The 14,304-nt window shown below is 34.3% G+C and overlaps 1 protein-coding gene across 1 annotated transcript in view; it reads right to left on the bottom strand.

Moving 5' to 3' along the window:
* Nucleotides 1-14,304, bottom strand: part of PTEN (phosphatase and tensin homolog) — an 86,377-nt gene that overhangs the window by 18,126 nt on the left and 53,947 nt on the right. The window contains exons 5-6 of the mRNA XM_054572404.1: nt 8,538-8,581; nt 6,495-6,733 (exon numbers count right to left, since the gene is read on the bottom strand). Coding sequence (XP_054428379.1) covers nt 6,495-6,733; nt 8,538-8,581 — 283 coding nt within the window. The remainder of the gene's footprint in view (nt 1-6,494; nt 6,734-8,537; nt 8,582-14,304) is intronic.

Here is a 14,304-nt window from a genome sequence, read left to right as displayed (position 1 = left end):
GCAGAGCTGGAGCTACTAGGAGCTGTACCCTCTCATTATATTATAGCAAGCCTGCCCAAAAATAAAGTATATACAGAGGAAAGGAGATTCCTGACATCTTTTAAGCATCTAGATCCAGGGCAGAGCATTTTTAGGGTTATACAAGCCAATAAGCATCTCCTTTTGTTTATTTTCAGTTGATGTGAAATTAACAGAGTTCTAATATATTATAATACAACTATCCCCTCCCCCTTTTCAGTGTCTATGTCTATTTTGGAAGTGAAATAATAAAGAAAAATAATTTAAACAGGAGAACATAGCACAGTGGAAAGAACACTGGATTTGAGTTTAGGAGGTACAGTTTTGAGTTATTATATACAGAGATTAAATGCTCCAGGACAGAAATATTTGCAGATTTCTTTTTATCATTTATATTAGAATGAGACTGAATTAAATAATTACTGAGGTCCTTCAAGGTATAAAAATCTTACAATTTTAGCCCTGGCTAGTGTGGCTCAGGTGGTTGGCGTGCCACCCCATAAACCGAAAGGTCACAGGTTCAATTTCCAGTCAGGGCACATGCCTAAGTTGCAGGTTTAGTCTTCACTAAGGGCACGTTGGAAAAGCAACTGATCCGTGTTTTTCTGTTGCATCAATATTTCTCTCCCTCTCTCTCCCTCCCTTCCCCTCTCTCTAAAAAGTCAATTAGCATGTCCTCAGGTGAGAACTTAAAAAAAATTTTTTTTTTTAAATCTTACAATTTTATAAATATACAGATTGGAAAATAGGCTTACATACTGTGCATTAGAAGAACACAGTTTAGCTTAGGAAAATTAATATATTAGAAAAAAATGTTATATTAAAAGTTTTTTAAAAGCTGAAAAAGAGTATAATTATAGCTTATTTTGTTTTAAATGAAGAGAGAATAAAAATTTCATTAAGTTACTATATGGGAAAATTTAGGCAATAGGCTAGAAAAAAAGTAACTTGACTAAATATCATAGGACAAAAATTCATTCCTCAAAGAAACAAGAAAATTCCATCTTGGAATCACTTAAAGTTAGCATTTATTATTACTAGCAGATTTAAGCCTTCATTACAGATAAATTAATAAGCTCTCTTACTAAGATCATAACATATAGGAATTTTATTTCTAATAATTGCTTTGGAAAAACATCAAAAGCGCAAACACTTCTACCATCTGAAAGGGGTAAGGCAAGGGAAAGAGAGAATAGCAGACATTTGGGGTAAATTTGTCATATAATAAAAAGTTTGTCTCTTTAAATTCAGAAAATTTGGAAATCTTTCCAAAATACATACTTACCAGCACGTGCAGGATGTTTTAACTCTTTATTCATAGCTTACAATAAATACTGTGAGTTACTGATTAAATTCTGAAACATAAGTGCAAAGGCAGGTAGTGTGAGCCATAGGATTTAGCTTGGAAACAGCCCTAGGAATTGCCCTACGGAAGTGTAACATAATTGCCGAGTCTTCCTTTCCTCAAAAAGTTATTCCACTTTCAGAAAACATTTTTTTCCTTAAATATGAGGTATTTGTTGTACTTTGACTTCTACCAAACATTCAAAACCCAAAATATTATTTGGGCATTACTGACACAATGGCACACTTTACGGTGAGCTGGCACCCACCACTCTGCCATCTGATTTGCATTCTCTGTGCTGAGGAAATGTCAAGACACGGCACCACATTATTTTGAGGAGAATCTCTGCACAGCCTACAAATTCTTCACCAAAACATGACAACTGGATTCTTTTTCCTTGAAACAAGGGGGAAGGGGAGAGGGAGAAGGAAGAAAGGGAAGAGAGAAGACAGAGGAGGGGGAGGGAGAAGAAAAGGAGGAGGAAGAGAAAAAACATTCTGCTCCTATATAAATATCAGAACACAATTTTATTCAGTTTCCTAATGTTTCACTATAATTGAAAGTAAGGATATAAGCAAAACAACTTTAAAAACAGGTCTAATAAAATTAATCAAACACAAACTAAAAATTGGTAAAAAGTATGTATCTCCTATAAGTCGTTCCCTATTAGAAAAATGCAAACCTAGAGATTCAACCCAAAAGGAAATATTGGCAAGAGGATGCATCTAACTAGCAGATGTTTCAAGAATAAAACTACTTTGGATAATCAATTATATTTATTGTAAGATACTTCTCTGGAATAATTCCATAGTTGTATAACAGTTTATGCTCAGCTAAATTTCCTTATGGTGAAATTAGTTAGCCTTTAAAGTTTAAAAATATAGTATTTCACTAGTACTCTAACCATTAGGTAAAAGTGTAATATATATGTAAATGTTTTTAACTGTTAAATATTTAAATCAAGGGTCATTAAATGCCCCAGTATCTAAAAGAAGAGTATAAATTGAGAAGCCTTTCAAAATTGGCCAATTTCATTACCACTACATGACCTTTCAGGAGAGCTTGACCCTGTACAGAGGTTAATTCTGAACAGTCTCAAAATTCTTTTGCAGTTCCAGGATTTGTGGGCTTAATAGTTAGAAAGATGATCAACACTGCACTGGGGAACTCAAACTTCACTCTTAATGCTATCATTAACTGGATAATCTTAATCAAAGCATTTCATCTTTCTGGGCCTCAGTTTTATCATTATTAAGTAAGAAACATTCTTGCAAAAAAGAAAAAAAATCCTATGACTTTTATCCACTGTATATAGCTTTCTAATGCTGTTTCAACCTCAAATGCAAATGGCACCATTTAGAAAAATAGAGCTTTGTCAACGTCTACTCATAAATTTCTCTTTGCCTTTTAAAGTATATGCAGGGCGCTGGCTGGTGTAGCTCAGTGGATTGAGTGCTGGCCGGCAAAACGAAGGGTCACCAGTTCGATTCCTAGTCAGGGCACATGCCTTGGTTGCAGGCCAGGTCCCCGATGGGGGATGGGGAGGCACATGAGAGGCAACCGCACACTGATGTTTCTCTCCCTCTTTCCTTCCCTTCCCCTCTCTCTAAAAATAAATAAATAAATAGATAAAAATATTTAAAACAAAATATACACAGGGATAAAGGTAGAAGCACATTAGGATACTCTTTTAGAGCCCATGAATAATTCGTTTTTAAAAAAATGGCCTAGGTATATTAATTAATCATGAGCTAAGCACAACAGATCTCAAATGATTTGACTGCAAGATGCTAAAAGTGATCAATTTTGGCTAAATTACTCAACTTAATACCATGTGACAGCTAAACATAACAATTTTACTGCATTCATTCTTAACAGTACGTACAAATTCCATTTTCTAAGTCCATCACCTTTCACTTGGGAGAGAATATTACCTGTAAAAATATGGTGAGCCTGGAGCAGTTCTGCTGCTGATATAGGTACTATTACATGGTTCCACATAAAACTACAAACTTTACATTTACTTTTCATAAATATCACTTTATCTTTTCATTCTGGCCCCTAATGTCACAATAACTGCAATATCCCATGTGCTTTTTCTATGGCTAGTTCTCATCATTCAGTCAACTATCCTGAAGCAACTATCCTGATGCACCCTACATCAGAAAGGGTGCATATGGGTGTTGGGAGGGGGGTGTAAGGGGGAGGGAAGAGGGGAAAAACAACTGAATATGTGAGAGCACAGTTGAGTTAGAAAAGGGTAGACCATTACAAAATTTTTATTCGCTCCCAACTGAAAATCCTTGAGCATCCCACCAAGCCAGGCTATTGGCTACAATGCCAAACAAACAAAAAAGTCACGGAGTTAAATGCAGTGAGGGCAAATACCTCAGAAATGGTCAAACATATTTTGTAGCTTGCAATAGAAAACTAAGACTGTTGCAGTATCTGTATTAAACAATTTTCATCCATTTCAAAACAAGACTTTTTTTTTCCCCATAAAACTATTAAGCAGGTAATGAAAGGATTGGAAATACCACTTTCCTTCAGCATATGACTTCTCATATTAGCCAGCTACTAATTTTCATCAAATAAATTCATGGTGACACAATCAGAATAATTTCTATTTTAGGGTTCTTTTCAGAAACTTCAGGGGACATAAACATTTTCAAAATGGTGAAGTTTCTTTGCCAAAAAAAACCCCCTAAAAACAAAAAATCTTTCTCCTGAAGAAATCTCAGTGTTCTGTAGACAGATAGTACATCTTAATACCAGTCAAAACATCTGGTTTTGCTGCTTTGGTAAAGAGAGGAGTTCTGCATGTCACTGTGACTCACTGCTTTGTCCATCTCTATGTGCTGCAGTGAAAGACTCTACCATCAATTCTGAGAGAAATCTTATCTATTGCTGTGAAAGCATTCCACTGCTTCATGAATGCCAAGCCTTGAATCATAGCCTAGCCTATGCAAGAGGATTTGAAATGCAAAATCTACTGTTGTGAAAGGCGCCAAAATCATAAAAGCCAAGACTTTCAATCAAGAGCTTCTCAAGAGGTTTTGTCAAGTGGGAGCAGCTATGAAATTCTTTGCTACCCATAACACTGGCTTCCAGAAGACAAATCTACAGCCAGCATTTCAACTGCCATCAACTGGGCAAAATAAAATATAAACTCATTTACAGTTCCAACACAGCATTATATCAGGATCTGCCAAAAAATGATCTTATTAACTAGAAGGCAAAGAAAATGATTCAACATAAACTTATCTGAAGAATCTTAGAAAATTCTTATTTCTTTTCTTCCTTTTTTTAGATTTTATTTATTTATTATTAGATAGAGAAGGAGAGAGGGAAAAAAGAGAAACATTGATTGGTTGCCTCTTGTACAAATATCCTGACTGACCAGGGATGGGGCCCACAATCTAGGCATGTACTCTGACCCGGAATTGAACCAGGGACCTTTCACTTTAAGGGACAACGCCCAACCAACTGAGCTACATACATCAGTCAGGTTGAATTCTTATTTCTTGACACAATACTACTTTCTAATCTGGCAAAAGAATCTACAGATTCCACTTGCTCTCTCAAACTTTTGTGAGATAAGATTTTCAGCACTTGTTTTTATCAAAAACAAAGTCAAAACTGACTGGATATCAAAGATGACTCAAATGTTGCTAAATCAAAGGCAATGGAATAGTTTTAATGTGTTATTTAAAAGCTAATAGCAACCCTTTCATTAAAATTTACTATTGAACAGAACACTAAAGCTTAATTTTGGTTAATTTGGTCCACTTAGATTTAGTCATTTTCAAGGAGTGGTCGTTGATTTTTGCATGACAAAAAAAAGGGACATAATTGTTATAAAGATTTCTCTTACATTCTATGTTAAAAATAGTTTTCAGCGCAATTAAAAACTGCTAGAAACAACTGTATGTTCATGTACACCATGCACATTTTTGGAGAGAATATTTATAGCTCTCAACATATTTTTAAAAGGTGTATAACATAAATAGTTTAAGAGCCACTAGCTTAAATCTAATGCTCTGGTTCCACATCACACAACTTTTCTAATTTTCATTTTAAATTCTATTTACCCAATCTCTTTTCCACTACCAAAATATCTGCTGCTCATTAACTCTGTTTTAAATTTCTCCCACTCCTTCTGTAACTGTTATTTTACCTTGATCCAGTTCTAAATGGTTTTCTTCCAATTCAGTCTCTTTTCCTGTGCCCTTTACTTCAGTAAAAACAATTTACCTTCTATAGTTTTAATCAGCAAAAGCAATTGTTTTCCCTCTCAAGGGTGTCCAACCTCTTGGCATCTCTGTGCCAAACTGTAAGAAAAGTTGTCCTGGGTCACATATTAAATACACTGCGTCACATAATCACAAAAAAAAATCTCATAATGTTTTAAGTAAATTTAAAATTTTGTGTTGGGCTGCATTCACAGCCATCCTGGGCCACAGGTTGGACACCTCTGCTAGATAAAAGGATGGACCGAGGTAAACATCTTTGGTCATCTGCTCTGGAATTCATTCCAGTACTATCAACCCCGGGTACGTACCTTATTCTTCTGAATAAGGGAAGAACTTCTGACTAATCTTAACTACTTACATTAATATTTATTTTAAGAATAATCATCATGCTGCTTTTTAAAATGCTTAAGTATTCTGAGATGAAATATGCAATACAGTTAATGGCTAAGATTTGCTAGCATGACACGAAAATGCTGGCATAAACAGAAAAATTCAATCAGTCATTTGTTCATATAAAAGTTAAGGCAGGCCTTGGCTGGGTGGCTCAGTTGGCTATTGTTGTCCTGTGCACCAAAAGGTTGCATGTTTGATCATCCCTAGTGAGGGCACACACCTAAGTTGCAGGTTAGATCCTTAATCGGGCACATATGGGAGGCAACCAATCGGTGTTTCTCTGTCTGTCTGTCTGTCTGTCTTGGTCTCTATCTCAAATGAATGGACATGTCATCAGGTGAGGATTTAAAAAAAACACTTATAGTAGTAAATGATTTCAATGTTTAGGAGAAAAATAGGAGGTTACCAACTTTCCTTTTAAAAACCTGTTTCAAATACATTCTTAGATCTAGGAAGAGGAAAGAAAAACATCAAATAAAACTTACCTTTTTGTCTCTGGTCCTTACTTCCCCATAGAAATCTAGGGCCTCTTGTGCCTTTAAAAATTTGCCCCGATGTAACAAATATGCACAAATCATTACACCAGTTCGTCCCTTTCCAGCTTTACAGTGAATTGCTGCAACATGATTGTCATCTTCACTTAGCCATTGGTCAAGATCTTCACAAAAGGGTTTGATAAGTTCTAGCTGTGGTGGGTTATGGTCTTCAAAAGGATATTGTGCAACTGTGATAAAAAGAAAAATAACCTCAGACTAAGAGTAAAATCTCTTCTGAATTGTTTATTAAAAGTAAGTTAACTTTAGAAATGCTGCATATAAACTAAACAAATGTTTAAAAGAAAAACTTAACTCCAAAGAAAAATAATCATTGCCTGATAATTTTCTAATTTTTGAATAGAAATAGTCTCTTGTTATCTCTTAAACTTATCAATAATAGACAGGGAGGCCAAGTATTATTTCCCCCACATTATGAAGAAGGAAACTTTGCTATGGAGAGGTAGCACAGATTACAACATAACAGAGGTGGAGGTGAACTCAAAATAAAATGTCACATAAGCATCTTGTCCGGACTGAGTAAATTATGTAATAAAAAGAATGATAATACTTGTAATATTGCATCACTACAAAACATATTCAAAAGAAAAATTTTTAATAAATCAGTAATAGGAAGGATTGCATAAAGGATTGCATTTTAAACTTCATATAATAAAAATATCAAGTGTGTTACTTCTTGCAAATGTTAGTGTTGTATATACGTGACTTTAAAGGCATTTACAAAAGAAAATGAAAAAACTACTTATAAAAAATTATACAGCCGTAGTAGTTTATCAAATAAAGTTTCAGGTCTTTTCACATGGCTTATTAAGAACCCAAAACTTCTCTGTACCCTATTATCAGTGTAGAGTTTTTTTAAATTTGTCTACAAACAGGATTTTAAATATACTACTATTAAATTTTATCTAATTTTGTTCTCTTCCTTGGCTCCACTCTATTAAGATCCTTAAAATTCTAACATCTAATGTATCTAATTACCCTGTGCCATCTAACTATGTTAAAAGTATATCTTATATCTTCAACTGAGGCATAGTATGGCACAGGATAAAATCAATTAAGTCCTTTGTTGTGACAAGTAGACAACAACTACCAATACAGGAGAGCTTTAACTTAGTCATCTGCCTAACTACTATCATTCTATCCTCATTTCCCCAGTGGCACACAAAAACATCTAGGAAAACCTGTTAAACATCTATTTAAAGGCAGATAAACATTGACTAAAACATGCTATGCATACTAAGCAGTAGCCTCAATTCACCAAAAAAGAAATACTCTTAGTGATTATACTAACCCTCACCATCAGTGCTTTTGAATCCTCAAACCAACTGTCTGAAAGTCCATTCTAGATTTGCAGGAGGCATCAAGGGCAAATACATCAATCTGTAGTTCATGGTACTATTCACTGTCTCTGAACAGCATCAGCTAAGCTTCTAAACTCTCCAATTCTCTTGTGGCTCAAGGGGTTCCACAATTACAAGTGAAAGTTTTTTGTGGGTTTTGAGACAGAGTTGATTGTACCTGAAGAATAACACTGAAGGCAGTTCCCTGCTCTCACCTAGAAGGCTCCCTTTACCCATATGTGTTACACCCTTTCCACCTTTTAGGTCATGCTCCTTGATAGAGTTAAGTTGTTCTGCTTTCTCTGTATAACCTCTTACTATGACACCAAATGCCTCAAAAAGTAGGTATAACCCCCTCCTTATCTTATTATTAGTCAAGAAATTAGTCTAGAAATTTCTCCTAATTCATAATCCATTCTGCAATTTTGTTTTCCTAACATTTCTGGCAGGTTTATATGGTACTTGTTTCCTAAAACACAACAGCAAAATTATAATTTTCAAATTTTCTAAGACCATCTTTAAGGCAAGTATTTATCTCACTTAATAACTGAGATCGTTCATTATTGTTATGACAGTAACACTTAAGTCTATTGGTTTTAAGTTATTTAACATAATAAAGTACATTTATACCTACCTCTGCAGTTAAATTTGGCGGTATCATAATGTCTTTCAGCACATCTAAAAGAGAAGTTTAAATGTGATATAAAGTTATCTTTTACAATTAAGAAAAAAGTGTAAGAGTAACAAAGATTTTTGGGACCTTTATAATGTACCAGGCGTTATATTAAGTATTTTATATTAACTATGTCTTTTAATTCTGAAGTAGGTTCTGTTATTATCCCCATTTTACAATTAGGGAAACCGAGACTTAAAATGTTAAATGTATGTAATTAGAGCTTATACATTTGTTTATAAAATTTGTGAAGTCACTAATATACACAAATGTAAATTCGGCTGCATCTATACCTTCAAATTTCCTATGAAAATTTTGCATGCTAATGGAGTTTTATAAATAACTAGTTTTAACATCTTTACTTCACAGTTGAGCATACAGTTTTCTCAATTTTTAAAAATAAGTTAAAAATGTGAAATTATAAGTGCAAAGAAAAAGTAAAGGAAGAAACTAAATGATGCTACTCTACTCAGACACAACTCTTACTAAACTTTTTTTTGAACCAGCACTTTCTTTAGATAAGCCACACGTCATCTTTTTCAATACCCTCTCAAGTTACAAATTTTAATTCAAGTCTTAGAATAATGAAAGAGTAATAAGCAAAATCAATACAGAATAATAAAATGTTGACTTAGCACTACCCTGGAGCATGCTAAATTTGTCTTTTCAATAGTAATGACACACTTGTAATCATGCACTGGCTTACTCATGATTAATAGACCATGTTTATAAACATCAATAGGCTCAGAAAGGGATTCTATATATTAGTTTGAGATCAGCAGCATCCTGGTAACTCCGACTCCTAACTAAATCAGATGTTTAAAAAACTATTTAAAATAAAAGCACTTTAAAACAAATAAAGGTCCATAAAAGCTTAATCCACAATTCCAAAGTTCCCAAAGTTTGAAATCTCTAATTATTTTTTTTTAATTTATGACAAACTCAAATGCAGAACCTGATATTAACTTATGAGGCTGTATGTAGTCCTTAATATACTTATAGTGAGGAGTCAAACATTTCATTCTAGGTACCATTCCAAAACCCACTGGTGGTGTTACAAGAAAGAATATGTTTCCATGTTTGTTATCTTTCTGAAAAGTGAAAAAATTTTGAATGCTGAAACACAACTGGCCCTAAGAGTTTCAAACAAGTGATTTTAGGCCTATATTTTACATTTAGAAATTCTGAAAGTACCTGTATAGTCCCTCTACTTTTAACAGTTCTAAACCCAAATCCACACAAAGGTTGAACTGCCTGTAAACAAACTACAATTCACAAGTTTCTAACTGGTCAGACCTAAAATAAACTTTCATAGTACTGCTCAAAACAAAGCTTTTCCATTTTAGCATACTATAATGTAGTACAAGTTTTGCTAGAAAGAAAATTTTTTCAGTAATGGCATATGTACATATAATCATCCTTGTTAAATAAATTTGGACTCACACACATTAAAAAACGACAGGTGGAAAGAAGAGGGCTGACTATGAAAATAGTCACATGGTCAACGGTGGTGAAGAATCACAAGACTTAGGAGGTAAGGGGGGAGGTATAAGCTGGAAAACAACTCTAAGAAGCTAGTCTCATGATAGCACAACAAAAAAAAATACACATTTTGAGTTTCATGCAGATTCAGTTCTCTAAAATTCCCATGCTCTCTGAAGAGCTGACAATGTTTGCTTTGACAAACAGTAAGACCATCTTCATAAGCTTGACTCTCAAATATTACTGCTAAGAGGAAGCAATGAAGGAAAAGCAGAAATAATGAGCTACTAAATGTCTACTAGATGCACATGCCTTACAAAGGAGTTTCTGTTTTTAGATTCATCCTCACAACCATGATAAGTTAATATTATCTCCATTTTACATATGAAAAAGTTAAGATTTAGAAGCGTAGTAAAAAACTTGCCCCAGTATGTAAATGGAAGAAGCAGGACTCAAGCTCAGTACCTCTGATTATAAAAATCTTTCCAGTGCTGCTCCATACTGCTATTTTTAATAAAAAATTGAAAATAGGTTTTTAAAAAAAGCAGTAACAAAATTTTGTCAAGGACAGCCTTCTTACAGGAGCAGTATTTGGAACAACAGAATCAACAGTGATAATGAAAACACTATAAAAATCTCTATAGGTATGTATAGGGAGTATGTGAGAACACATACTGGGACTGGGAGTGATGAAAGTGATCTAGGGAGAGGTTGGCAGGGGAAGAACAAAGACTTTCTTCTTAATTACAACAGTCATAACTTCACGCACACACACAAAAAACCTCAAAGTTTCTTGTAAATTTTAAAGAATGTGTTATTAAGTCAACAAACCAAAACTGAAGATACATAAATAAAGCAAATAGGATTTGACTAAGGCAAGAGTTAGAATCATTAATACTTCTCTATAATTAGCAGTCAAAAAGTATTTTCTTATCATCACCTCATATTGACTTATATGAGACAGGAAAAATAAAGGAGCATTGAAGAAGAGTGTTTTTATGAAGTAGAAGACAAAAAGTGAAGAAAGTTGTGTAAGATTAATTAATAGGAAAAGCTTCCAGTGAAGTGAGATTTGCCATGGAATCAGCTAGGCATGTAGGTGCCTTCGTTACTTTCTTTTTTAAAAAAGATTTTATTTATTTATTTTTAGAGAGAGGGGAAGGGAGGGGGAAAGAGAGGGACAGAAACATTGACGTGTTGATGTGTAAGAGAGATGTATCAATCAGTTGCCTCTCACACACCTTTAAATGAGAACCTGGCCCTCTCAATCCAGGAATGTGCCCTGACTGGGAACTGAACCAGCAACCTTTTCCACTCAGCCACGCCAGGTAAGGCATCTTCTTTACTCTCTTTAATGAAGCTATCCTTATCTTACAGAAGAAAATTGACAAAAAGTAACGAAAGCTAAATGTTTACCACAAAATAACAGAGAGCTGAATGTTAAATAGAACATACCGGGTTGGCCAAAAAGTGCATTTGGTTTTTTCCATAAGATGGCTCTAGTAGCGCTTAGTTATCTTATCTTTAACTTCATTCAAAGCAGTTTTGTTAGATTACATGGTGACAGCTGTCATATCAGCATGCATTTAAAAAATCTTATCAAAACTGGTGAATTTTTGTGCAGCCATTTTACTACTGAAGATGCAAGAAAATAAGCAACATTTTTGGTATACTATGCTTTATTATTTCAAGAAAGGTAAAAATGCAACTGAAATGGCAAAAAAACCCAAAACTGTACAATGTATGAGGAAGGTGCCATGACTGACTGTGTCAAAAGTGGTATGCAGCCCTGGCTGGTGTGGCTCAGGGGATGGAGTGCTGGCCTGAGGACCAAAAGGTTGCTAGCTCAGTTCCTGGTCAGGGCACACGCTTGGATTGTGGGCCAGGTCCCCAGTTGGTGGATGTTTCTCTCCCTCTCCATCTCCCTCCCTTCCTCTCTCCCTAAAAATAAATAAATAAAATCTTTTAAAAATAAAAATGGTTTGCAAATTTTCATACTGGAGATTTCCCACTGAGCAGTGTTCAACGTTCAGGTAGGCCCGCTGCAGGTGCTAGCAATCAAATCGAGACATTAATCGACAAGAATCAACATTATACCATGCAGGAGATAGTTGACATATTCAAAATATCTAAATCAATAAAGTTATTGATGAAAATGGAAAAATGTGTCTTTTACAGAAGAAACTAAACAGACTTTTTGTGGCCAAAATATAATATAATAAAATAGAGTAGCCAGTGAACATTTAAGTTCCTCAAAGACCTATCTACCCCATTCCTCCTCTTACTCACATCACAGTATAGGTTATACAGAGGAACATACAAAAATAAAATACAAACACCTGCACAAAAAAAACTTAGTAAGTATCAGTATACCCAAATTTGTTAATGACATTAATTTTATCCTTTCTTAACTTATTGAATGCCTAAAAGAAATATAAATAGTCTGTTTATATGTTAAGAATTCTACATTAAGAACTCTTCTTCATCCACATATGTTGTAAGTGCCATAAAGCTTAATATATTATTAAATACAGGTATGTCTAGTACAAATATTTTAATCTTTCCATATATGTTTGCAAAGATATTCATCACATGTAATTAATACCCTAAAAATAAAAGAAATAAAATAGAAACTTCTACTGCTTGCCAGCTCACTTGCCCAGAGTCAGAAATATAAATGGGTAAAAAGCAAGTGAAGAAGATTGGACAGTGACATCAGAAATCAAAACATGCTACAACTGGTAGTTCTACAAACTTCTCAAGTAAGTAATATTTGGGGAGGTTAAAAAAACAAACAAACAAAAAACCCCAGAAAGGGAATATGGCATAAACAGTGGACGGTCTGCTACCATAAGTACCTGTGTGACCTTGTTCAACTCACTTAACTTCTCTAGGCCTCAGATTCCCCATCTATAAAATGAGAAGGTTCGACTAAATGATCTCTTTCAGGTACTTTCCAATTTTGAAAGTCTACGATTCCATTAAATGGAGTGGAGGAAGGGAGTTAAAATATATGTACCAAAAGCTATTCTCAACTAACAACAAGACATTTCATTAACTTTGGAGTCCAGTTTGGAAATACAAAAACAAACAGGCAGTCAAGTTCCCAGGCTGGATCCCGATGCCAATTTTAATCATAATAATGTTAAGTGACCCACAATACTAACAGTACAAACCTAAGTTCTAAATTCTGGAAGCAGGAAGTCACTGCATACAGGAATGAAAAGAATTTCCTTCTCTCTCTCTGAATATAATGTTAAGCTCGAATAAAATTTTGAAACAGACAGAATCTATCTTTATCATCTTTCTACCTTCCTTCTGGGACCCTCAAAATGCACAATCCTGAGAATCAAAGCCTCAAGTGACTTATTTAATGGACCCCAGCTTTTGATAGTTCTTGTCCTGTTTTTTTTTTGTGGTTTTTTTTTTTTTTTTTTACTTAACTTCTAAATCCAGTTGTTCAAAAAGTGCAAAGCTTTGTAGTTTTTATTTTCCTCCACAGAAACTCTGGCATCTGAAACAAGGCTTTGTAGAAGTTAATTAGGAAAAGAAGATAATACCCATACAGACCATTTGTAAGTTGAGGCCACCTAAACTTGTTTCTACAGTGCCTTTTACTTTCTTTTATCTTGTCATCTATTTATACTACAGCAAATTCCTCTCAACACAAACCATAATCTGACCATAATAAATTATCTGCTACATTATGCCAATATGTTTCTTAGATGCCATTCTCTCTGCCTGCAGTGCTACTTTCTCACCTGCTAGGTCTATGAGTCAATCTCTACTGATTCTTTTCATCCCAGCTCAAATATCTTTTTTTTTTTTTTTTTGGTAAAATCTTCCTTTGGAGTAAAATGAATATTTTCTGCTGTTCTCTATACAGTTCTCTTCCATACAGGAGTTATCACTTCTATAACACTTTATTTACCTTTCACATTATAAATTACCTAAGGACTAGAACTACATCTTACTTCTGGATCAACAACATATTTTATAATGTCTAATGTGGCAATATGCAATAAATGTTTTCTTTTTTTGTGAATCTGAGAAAATTAGTGAAAACTCACGAAAAGAAACAATACTGGCATCTACTTCACTCTCAGGTCTTATCAGAACAGAAAGATCACTAAATTAAAGATAAAAAAGCAACATCTCACAAGCCAATAGGACACAAAGAATCCTTCATACTTCTTGGTGAAGATTTAAATGACCACCAAATGTAGAAAACAAGCTTGTTCTTATA

Source organism: Pteronotus mesoamericanus, unplaced genomic scaffold, assembly GCF_021234165.1.
Source record: "Pteronotus mesoamericanus isolate MK-2021 breed Mesoamerican mustached bat unplaced genomic scaffold, CSHL_Meso_final contig_24, whole genome shotgun sequence".
In the NCBI taxonomy this organism is placed as follows: Eukaryota; Metazoa; Chordata; class Mammalia; order Chiroptera; family Mormoopidae; genus Pteronotus; species Pteronotus mesoamericanus.
Note: the sequence above shows the minus strand (reverse complement) of the source record. Positions and strands in the feature narration are given on the sequence as shown.